Source organism: Rhinolophus ferrumequinum, chromosome 13, assembly GCF_004115265.2.
Source record: "Rhinolophus ferrumequinum isolate MPI-CBG mRhiFer1 chromosome 13, mRhiFer1_v1.p, whole genome shotgun sequence".
Lineage (NCBI taxonomy): Eukaryota > Metazoa > Chordata > Mammalia > Chiroptera > Rhinolophidae > Rhinolophus > Rhinolophus ferrumequinum.
Genome location: NC_046296.1, coordinates 28,418,950 through 28,429,979, shown reverse-complemented (window position 1 = coordinate 28,429,979; position 11,030 = coordinate 28,418,950). Strand labels below are relative to the sequence as shown.

General features: G+C 42.3%; 1 protein-coding gene across 8 annotated transcripts in view; it reads right to left on the bottom strand.

The window, feature by feature from the left end:
- Positions 1 to 11,030, bottom strand: part of BCL11A (BCL11 transcription factor A) — a 99,685-nt gene that overhangs the window by 12,074 nt on the left and 76,581 nt on the right. For 6 of the 8 annotated variants that reach the window (XM_033124745.1, XM_033124744.1, XM_033124750.1 and 3 more), the window contains one exon: positions 3,515 to 3,616. The exons of the other annotated variants lie outside the window; for them this stretch is intronic. In XM_033124745.1, the coding sequence (XP_032980636.1) occupies positions 3,515 to 3,616 (102 nt within the window). The remainder of the gene's footprint in view (positions 1 to 3,514; positions 3,617 to 11,030) is intronic. 8 annotated transcript variants of the gene reach the window in all.

The following is an 11,030-nucleotide window of genomic DNA, read 5'->3' as shown; positions in this document are numbered from 1 at the left end:
TGAAACATTTCCCTAATTGTTTAAAAAAAAAGGCAGAAAAGATTTTGAAAGAAAACACTGACATTAATATCACATTATCTGCCTATTTTTGTTTGCCTCCTCTCTTCAAAGGGAAATAAAAAGCATCATAGAGAGTATTTTCATAATTTTTTTGTTGTTGAACAATGACTTGGATGCTAAATAGGCAGGAAAAAAACTATCTGGTTCCAACTACCGTGACCCTCTGTGGCTTTCTCCTTTGCCTCTCCAGGACTCTGTGTTATTATCACACATTTAGCCTGACAATCTGAATTGGGTAAGTAAAGAGGAGATTTGTCAAGCTGAAGCAAGGCCTTAACACTTTCATCACTCAAAATGCCTAAAAATCATACTTTACCTTATACTATCTATTGAAACGCAGGACTGGACCCTTAATTAGTGATGCTGGTTTCGCACACATATGAATGTAGCCATTGATAAATGCCAACATCTATATAGCACTACATCAAGGATCTCATCTGTATCTTTTCAAACAGGCTTAACTGAGAAAAGCCCATTTTATTTTGCTGCCCTGGGCTTCCTAAAATTTTGTTTTCAGAGCCAGTCATGTGCTTGTGCTATAACATGTTAACATTGTGCTGTTTGCCTCCCCATTCTCGCCTATCTCAGATCAGAGAAAACGGCATTTTATCTTCTAATGAGGACACAACATACAGTTTTCACTATTGCATTTTAGTATTCCCATCAACTAGATATTCTAGATCATGAGGGCAGCCAGTGTAATCATAATGTCAATGAGAAGGGCTGTTACGATTGAGACTAAAGATTACATGGAAAGAGCTGCTTTGAAACTGGTAATTATTACCAGTCCACTAATAGCAAATGATGCATTACAGTTTCACCATATAATCTGTATTTCACTCAGCTCATGCCAGTGTACCATATTATATTACAGTGCTCACAGATTCTAAATTCCGAAACTGCAGTCATCAATAAATGTGTTACTTGCCATAATTTGTGAAATTACTTTGTTCATAACATCTTTGATGGTTTAGAAAGACCAGAATTGATTTCCTGCGTGGCAAAATTAGGGCTACATTGATTTATTGACTTGTAAAATATAATAATATTCTTCATTTACTCTGATGAAAATCAACTTCTCAATTTGAGAGCCTCATTGGGCAGTCACAGGGATTGTTTTGATTTAGAGCAATAAACTGAGACCTGGCCCCAAGCATAGGAAATCGAGGTATCAAAACGGTTAAAATCAGCTATCTTATTTCCTTTCATTGTATGGGAAAGAATGACCCCATTTCTCGTTTGTCAGGTGATTAAAAAGTCACATGATCTAAGCCTCAGGATTGAGAAGAACAAGGTCTGATGCCCGACCTCTGGCTCTACTACTTACTAGCTTGAGGCTACGGGACAGTCATTTAATTTCTCTGAGCCTTAGGTTTCCTATGTGTAAAATAAACAGAAAAGCAGTACCTTAACAAATTGTGAGGCTCTAACAACAGATGTATATAAAAGCCCTCTATAAACTATCAGGTCCAACTTGAATGTGAGTTTTCATTACTACCAGGCTTGATTAGTTACCTAGCATGATGACTAATCACATTACACAACGAGAGGAGTATCCCGAGGAAGGTCAGAATCCAAAAGCCAGGTCTTACCCCAGGCCAACGGAAGGCCCTGGTTAGAGGAAGGCAGGAGGGGGAGATTTTAAGGACCATGTCCACCAGCAGGGAGGCCACAGCTGAGTGGTGCTAAGTGCTCTGAAACCCAAAGGCAGTTGGTTAAGACAGCTGAGTGAGGTGGACGTCAGCTTTGTTCTAGAGCTTTTCGGAACCCCACAACCCATTTCCACATATCTTATGCTGGTCACCCCTAAACTGGTCTTGCCAGCATGGGTATGAACAAACTAGGCACACTCCCTTTGCGGGAAGCAGGGAGGAAGACAGGAGTTCCATATCAGGCTCCTCCTTTCCCATCCCTCAAATCAAACTCCCTGCCTTCGGGAGGATCCAGTGGAAGAGAGAGAACTAAACCAATTCCCAGGCCAGCAGCCCTTGGCCACTCAGCTGCACCCTCCTCTCTACTGCCCTATTCCCTTCCCTTCCCTTCCCTTCCCTCCAAGGGTGGCTCTGTTCCCACAGCCAAGTGTGGGGCCCCAGGCACCCCCAGCCAAATGAGGAGAGCTCTCCCCTCCCAGTCAGCATGTAGGGACTCGAAACCATGAGTCCAACCCCCTAAAGTCTGCAATCTGTGACCTAACCCAGGCTTAGGCCCAGCCTGTGGGGGGTGGGGGGGGCGGAGCAGAGGAGGTGCTTTTTAACCCCTGTACCACCCAGCCCTCAGGACCTAAGGGCTTGTGAAATTCACACAATAACTCTTTGTTACCTAGGATTACCTAGGAGTTAACAAAAATAAACAACTGGCTTTGAATTTGGTCTCGGATGCGTGCCCTGCCCTGCAGACACCATTCACAAAACGGTGAGGCCTAGTTTACCTCCCATAGAAAACCAGCCCCCTGTATAGTCTCAACTCCTGCATCTTACCCTTCAGGATTCTCTTCCTATGACACTTTCCCTTTCTTTTTTCATTTTCCACAACAGGTTATTTTTCATTTACTTTCAAAATAAAAATACTTTCCTTAAATAAAAATTAGATGTCACACTTCTTTTGTCTTGAACCTGCTTTTTGTGTTTGGGGTGGAATCAGCCCTCCCCCGCCCCAAGTTTTTAGCCATGCATGACTCAGACCATTTATTCCTACATAGAGAAGCAAACTGGATTACGTTCTAAAACAACATCTTCCAAAAACATTTTTATAAACACATAAATCTAAATTTCATAAAAAGTTCCGCACGATAAAAGTTGGCTTGAATAAGTAACTGCATGGTGGTGCTGGTGGTGGTAACGGTGGGGGCGGTAGTGATGGTGGTGGTGGTATCTTTGAATTTTAGCAACAATGCTGTGCATTTTTCTCTAAAACTAGGAGAAAAACAAGTAGAAATTACATATATATGCACATATATAATGCACCATGTATATATAAAAATACACCATGTTTAAATACACATGTAAATGTCTATATAACATGCTTAAGAATAACTCTGGAGTAACTCTCAACTGACTCCTTTTGGTTCTGGCCTCTGCTAAAAATGTATGCCATGGAATAATTTGAAGTCTTAAATGAGGCCATGGGAGTGATGTCCAGCAACAAAATGGGCTCTGACCACACAGACGTATGCAGTCACCAGCTGTGGAGCCAGACAAGACCCTGGGGAGGAGACCCACAGGGATGAGCTGCTGTCAGCTCCATGCCTTTAGTAAAGAAGCAAAGAAAAAAAGGGGAGGGAAAAGCTGAGTGGAGTGGGGGAGCGGGTGCCAAGTGAGTAATGGAATAATACATATGCGGATGCCAATCTATTTTGGAATTAGTCCTTTCAGTACTTAAAAAAGTAAGGGTAATTTCCAGAAACTCTCATCTCTATACATATGGACATTTGTAGAAGAAATAATGCTCAACTTACAAATACCCTGCGGGGCATATTCTGCACTCATCCCGGGCGTGGGGATTAGAGCTCCATGTGCAGAACGAGGGGAGGACAGGCCCCTCCAGTGCAGAAGTTTATCTGTGAAAGAAACCCAAAATCAAGCACTAAAGCTATAAACAATGTACATCGTAAACCACAGGATATCACATTTCAATTCCATTAAAATAGATTAACATCATTACAACAGCCTTGCAGATAGTTAACAGGCCCAAGGCCTGTATCAAAAGAACAGTGGTGAGTTAATTCTCACAGTTTGTTTTGTTTTTAATTTTGGTCTTTTTTGACAAAAGGGAAGAGGTTTGTTTTTAGGTATTGGGGGTGGTTCTTTCATTCATTTGCTTGTGGGTTATTGTTTAATTATTGTTTTGTAATAAGAGATGTGGAAATAGCAAGGGGAAATTGGTAATATTATGGGTAGGATGGTAAACCGGGAGGGATTTATCTGCAAGGCTGGTTTACATGCATACATTTACTTCACTTTACGGACAAGCCCAAGCAAAAAACAACATGCTAATAGGAAAGGAGTGGATTTGTGAATCATTCCTTCTAGAACAGCGTCCCATTCTGCCTTCCTTGTCCTACTGCTTTCTCTTCTCCTGCTGTATTTATGACAGCATTTCAATGACAGGGAAACCTTAGATATTTCAGGGTTGGGCCTCACTCCAGAATTCAATCAATGGGGCACCGCACATGGCATGGCTTCTTAGAACACAAAGTAGTGGATAATAAAGATTAGACTTCTGGGGTTAAAATAACTGGCCAATTCTCCCCTTGACGGTGAGGGATCCCCCCATTAAATGACAAGGAGAACACCAGCCTTCCAATAATAGCATCCAGAAAAAGTGGCCCACCTTTTCCATTCTACTGCACTTTGTTGCACTCTGGTGAGGAAAAATGACTTCTCACACTAATAAACATAAATCTAGTAGTAAATCAAGCATTTCTAGCACTGAGATTTTCGTGAGAAAGGAAATACTTGGTTTGTTCAACCTGGGGATTATACAGTTTCAGTTTATGTGGTAAGTTCCTAGCTTTTCCAAGTCCACCTTGAGCTAACCAAGCATTTAGAGGTCAACCATGAGACAGAGTGGAGGACAGATGGAGCAAGAGACACTCAGCGTGTTCTAGAGGTTTGGAGTTTGTGGTGCTTGGGGAGACTGCAGAGAAGAAAAACAGACTTTGATGGTGAGTAAACAGAGTATGTTTTCCATTAGCTTAATATTAAGAGCACTTAAAAGTGTTGTTGTTATACTCTAGGACAGCAGGTCTCGCGTATAAAATACATCCTGTTCTCCTTATACAGATCACATTACCAAGAACAGCCAGGGCAGTCCGCACAAGGTTTTCTTTCATGAGGACTTCGTGGGTAACAATGGCATGTGGCTCATGGATGCTCTTACATGGATGTCATAAATCTGCTGTTATCATGACTGCAATGGGAGTCTCCAGCCAGCCCAATACCATCTATAGAGGCATGTTCGCCTCTCTGACCCAAAACAAAATAAATACCACAAAATGAACCAGCAAAAGCAGGCAAACTGGACTCAAACAACAAGTATGTCTTAATTTGACTGTTTACGTTAAGTGAATTGAGAGTATAGGGCAAAATCAACTACAGATTTAGTCATAGTGTTTTTCAATGAGAAATCTGAGAATTCATTTTTGCACTTGTTCTTGCCTCAGCGATTTAATAAGTGTTTGTCGCCAAAACTGAAATCCTTTTCTTAGGAGACTCACACAACTGAGGTACCTCTGGGACCCCTGCATAAAAGCAAGAAGGTACGGGGACCCTCGCACAGGGAGAGTCTAATTTCAAACTCCCTGCCACTTACTCTGGGAAGAGACTCCACGGTGCCTCAAAAGTCCTCCAGCAAGATATGGAAGAACCGGGGCCGGCCCAGTGGCTCAGGCGGTAAGAGCTCCATGCTCCTAACTCCAAAGGCTGCTGGTTGGATTCCCACATGGGCCAGTGGGCTCTCAACCACAAGGTTGTCAGTTCAATTCCTCGAGTCCCGCAAGGGATGGTGGGCAGTGCCCCCTGCAACTAAGATTGAACACGGCACCTTGAGCTGAGCTGCCGCTGAGCTCCCGGATGGCTCAGATGTTTGGAGTGCATCCTCTCAACCACAAGGTTGCCGGTTCGACTCCCACAAGGGATGGTGGGCTGCGCCCCCTGCAACTAACAACAGCAACTGGACCTGGAGCTGAGCTGTGCCCTCCACAACTAAAACTGAAAGGACAACAACTTGAAGCTGAACGGCACCCTCCACAACTAAGAATGAAAGGACAACAACTTGACTTGGGGAAAAAAAAGAAAAAGTCCTGGAAGTACACACTGTTCCCCAATAAAGTCCTGTTCCCCTTCCCCAATAAAAAAAATATATATATATATTTAAAAAAAAAAAAGAAATGGGAGAACCATTAATCTAATCCAGGCCTGACCACTTGCATGTATCTCTGGTTCGCAAACCTGTCTACAAACCCAGTGGCCCGAGCAAGCTGAGCTTCAGGGCAGCAGCCTGGCCCAGTTCTCCACAGCATCAGGCCACGAAGCAAAGCGGGGCTCGTCAAGGAGAGTTCTGAGTATTTGGCACTAGGGTTTGGTTTGGTTTTTGTTTTATGAGTTGTAGAAAACCTAAGAGATCATCAAGTCTATGCCTTCATTTTACAGATGGGGAAACAGAGGCCCTGAGCAATTATGTGACTGACCCACGGCTATACTAATGGTTAACCACAAAGTGAAGATCAGAATTAGCCTCCTGACTCCCTGACCAGGGCCCTTTCCTGAGATATCTGTGTATCTCCTCCCCTCTGCCATTCCCGCTTTGGTCTTCACCGCCCAAATGAAGTGCCAATGAAGAGGGTTCTCCTTCTGACCCATTAGGAGAAACAACCTTTCTTATCCTGTTGGTAAGAGTCCAGCCCAGAGGTGTGGAGTGGGCCTTTCAAAAGGTCCAAATGAACTGACTTGATTTCAAAATTGGAAAATAATACCTGACCTGCTTCCTGTACCTCTTGGCTCACCCCCACTGTTTTCACCCTCTACTTATGCTTCCCATGCAGAATCAGCCAGCTGAAGAGAAACACACCATTCCTATCAGCTTAACAAGCCACTGACATTGTCTTTGTGAGAGAGTCTCAGACTTGTGTTTCTCTTCCTCTGGGCAGAGTGTCAAAGCAAAAGCAACCGGGAACCCCAGCTGGTTCTGCTGCCTCTCCCACGGAAAACGTCCCCAACACTCTCCTTGGTAAGTAGAATCGACATTCCCACAGGAACTGGAAATGCTAAACTGTTAATAGACTCCCTGGGGTTTCACTTCTTGCTATGATGCTTTTAATTATTTCATCACGGTTTAGGCAGAGTAAAGTCTCACAATTAATGCTTCCAAGTATCGCACTCAATGAGCAGCTCTGCCTTCCCAGACTGGCCCTGGCTGAAGGCCTCTTCTCCCACCTGCATTTTCATTCTCCCCAGGGAGAGATGGCCTTGGGAGGCTGGCTGGCAAGTGGGTGGTCCAGCTATGCTCTGTATTTCCTTGGTGGTAGGTATGCTTAGGGCAGTGGTGGTCAAAGCGCAGAGCAAGGCCCAGCATCAGCATCATGGAGCTTGTAGGAATGAAAACTCTCAGGCTCCACCTCAGACCTACCGAATCAGAAACAGCATGTAGGGTGGGGTGGGGGGGGAGCAAACTGTGTTCAACAAGCCCTCCAGGTGATTCAGATACACAATCCAGTTTAACGAGCACCATCTTAGTGGTAAGGGAAGGCATGGAAGCTGGAAACTCTGATGTTCCCCTGACAGAGATCCACTGGCTGTGAGGCTGTCATCCCTCCTGTCTGGGCCTCACCTCCTTTAGGACTGGAACAGTCAAAAGCAGAGCAAGCTTGGGAAATCCCTAAGGATAGCTCCATGTGGAATCCAGGGTTCCACCCTCCCTCACTGACCAGGATAGGAAACAGGCCCAAGCTCTCCATCAAGTAGGGGATGCTCTTTGCGTAAGACAACATCCAAACAGGCTCATGCCAGGAAGATCGTGTCCTCCCGGATTCCATAAAAGCTGAAATATTTGAGAATGCAGCTGTGGCATGCTGCACGGATGGAGCAAGAACTGGACTCCTGCTTCCCTTGCTGAACTCTCAAATGTGATGTTTCGCCCTCTTCTGAATCAATCTTTTACATGCCTTGATTCCTCTGGTGAAAGGTGTTTTAACCTGTTCTGTTTCATAAAGGTCTCTCCCGACCCAGAATCTCCACTTGGGGCCTCAAAATACCTTCTGCATTATCAGGTTGTAATAGTTCCTTATACTGTAGCTGAATAAAAAATAATGAATATTATTTTTCAGGTCTCATTAAAAATCTGCAACAAATTGGGAAGGGTTTTGACTTAATGTTACACCTTGATCCCTTTACATTTCTATACACATTGGCTACCAACTTTTAGTGCTGAGCTCTAAAGCCCAGTGGGATGTCCCTGGAATTTAAGGTCACTAAATCAAGGGTTAGGTTTCCTCGAGATCGTCTCAACGATCCCTTTACTCCTGACATACTATTTATTTCTGAAACTAATTAGTGGCTGTGTAACACAGCCACATTACTGTCCACTAATCAACAAGTAATACTGCCGATCTACAAATGTGCCCAAAGAGCTAAGCACGAAGCATCATTTCCAACACACGTAATGACTGCCCTGTGTGCCCAATTTTTATCAGGTATTAAAACTCTAGGCCTCTCTAGAGGAGTATATACATGTATAGATGTTTGCTGTTCACTAAAATGTGTATGTGTGTCTATATATTTCTTTTCTTAAACATATATTTTTAGATAAGTTTCCTATGTTTCCAATGAGACAGGGCACAAAAGAAGTCAAGTCGTCCCTGAGAGGAATGGCTGTGACCGCCTTCTGAAGCTGTGACCACCTTTCCACCTTGGGTCTTCAGGAAGAGACTGACAACTCACCATGATAAAGTGAGTCTATGTTGGTAACAGGCCGAAATAAAGGGTCCTGACTGTCCCTTCCAGCTCCAAGATTCTCAAGTCTTCTCCCCACATAGCCAGTAGCCAACTTCTAGACTACACTTAAAATGCATCCTGAAAGTTTGTGAAGTTCCCTGAATGAATCAAGTCTAGTTTTGTCAATATTTTAATGGATCCAAATCACAAAAATAACAACAGGGCAGCTAGTCTTCTTTAACAGTGGCTAGAGGTTTCTTTAACCAAAAGCAAATCCGCTGAATGTCCTTGTAGCTCTTGACCCTCCGTTGATGATGGGTATCAGCTCTCCTCTCTCAGAGTCTGTGATTTCTCAGAGTATTATAGAGCAAACATGAGCTATGCCTATGTCTTGAATCGTGTCAATCTAAACGGAAAATGTGCCAGCTTTGTCATCACTAATAGACTTCTTTTTTCCTAATTTATCAGCATTCCTCTACTTTCTTTCTTTTTTTTTATTATTAGTTTCAGGTGTACAAAGCAATGTAATAGTTAGGCATTTACACCCCTCACAAAGTGATAACCGCCCCCCCCAATCTACTACCCCTTTGACATTGTACATAGCTGTTACAATTCCATTGACTATATTCCCTATGCTGTACTTTACATCCTGTGACTGTATATATATATACACACACACACACACACACACACATACACACACACACACACACAGAAGGTGCCAAAAAAATGTACACACATTTTAAGAAAGGAAAACTGTATTAAAATTGTAATAATATATACCAACAACAAAAGATGAATACAAGTCACGTTTGACTTCTGCAATTACAAGAGGTGCTCAAAGTGGTTACCATCAACATCCAGACACTTCTGATTACGGCGAACTACTGCTTGAGCAACGTTGACCAAAGTGTCCACTTTTATACATTGTTTAGGCAACCCCAGTAAATATATATATATCATTATAGTTGACATTCAACTTCAGCTTCAGGTGTACAGCGCAGTGGTCAGGCATCTACACAGTATATGAAATGATCCCCTAATAAGTCCAGTGCCCATCTGGCACCCCACATAATCTTTACATTATTGATTATATTCCCCAAACTATATTTCATATCCCTGTGACTATACTGTGACTGCTCATTTGTACTTTCTAATCCCTTTGCCTTCTCCCCCATCCCCCCTCCCATTTAGCAACCATCAGGTTATTTCCCCTTATATCTGAGCCTATTTCACTAACAGACTTCTTAATTAACCTTCTGATATTGTCAAAATCATTCCCTTTTGTTCTAGAAATGAGCATTTCCATGAGCATTTTTTCCATCACTGCTTTTTTACTAGGTAAGGTTTTTCCAAATTGCGATGCTCTTTAAAAAGTGTATCCTGTACAAATGGAAGCAAGGGAGAATTCTAAAGACATCACATTACTGAATTTTTTTTTGCAGTGTATAATGACTATATTACTATAATCAATGGAACACTACAGAATTTCTTTGCTGAAACTTGGTCGTGACTTTATCAGTGACTTTAATTTCATCAATCCCTCATTTTAAAACTCTTTTTCTTTTCTGATTAATTCTATCCTTTCGGAGCCTTGATTATCTAAACAACACGTTAGGAGTTCTCACCTTAGGCAATCACTCTATGAGAGAGGATGGAAAGATGACATCTTTCATGCCTCTTTATGTATAAAAATGCAAGCCACCAATCTGTCAGGCCTAAACAAAATTTCCTGCAATCTTTTCTTTAACATAAGCAAAGCACATAATTCAAAAAAGAAAAAAAAAGCTTGCTTTTCTGAAGAATAACTAAGCCAAAGACATTGTGTTCCATTTTTGTGTTGAAATGCAGATTTACCACTAAAAGGCAAATCCTTCATTTCAAAAGGTTGGATAGGATGGTACTTAAAAAAAGAATTCCAGCTGGTTAAATTTAGGGTGTTGAAAAAAGTTCACTCCAATAATATTCTTTGGCTCTGGGCCCAAAGTATTTTCACTTGATTGCGAATTAGATAAATTTTTATTACACTTTAAGCTTTTGCCTTAGAATGGTGGAACTTATTGAGGCGACTGGAAGGGCAGCTGCATAAAAAGACAAATTGTCTTAGGACATTTTTTTTTTAACTGTAATACCTCCCTATGAAAAACGTGTGTACCCAGGATAAATTCCATTCATTCATTCTTTCATGCACATATTGAACAACTATTTACCAAGTGCCTATAATGCCCAAAGCAGTGGGCTAGTCTCTGGGGGTAGCACAAAGAAGACACAGACTACAAGAGCCTTCATCTAGTAGAGAAGATAAGACCAGGACAGAACTCGTTCTCCTCGTGTAGAAAGTGTGTCACCAGAGAGGTACAGATAAATAGCTAAGGAAATTCAAAGGAAGAAAAATTGTTTCCATTTGGAAGGCAGGAGAGTGGCTTTAGGGAAGAGGTAACTTAGGAACCAGACCTGAAGAGCCAAGAGAAAGGACTTTCTAGACAAGAGAAAAAGGTATGGATACCCAGAGAGAATCAAAGCCCAAGGTGTGCACAGAGC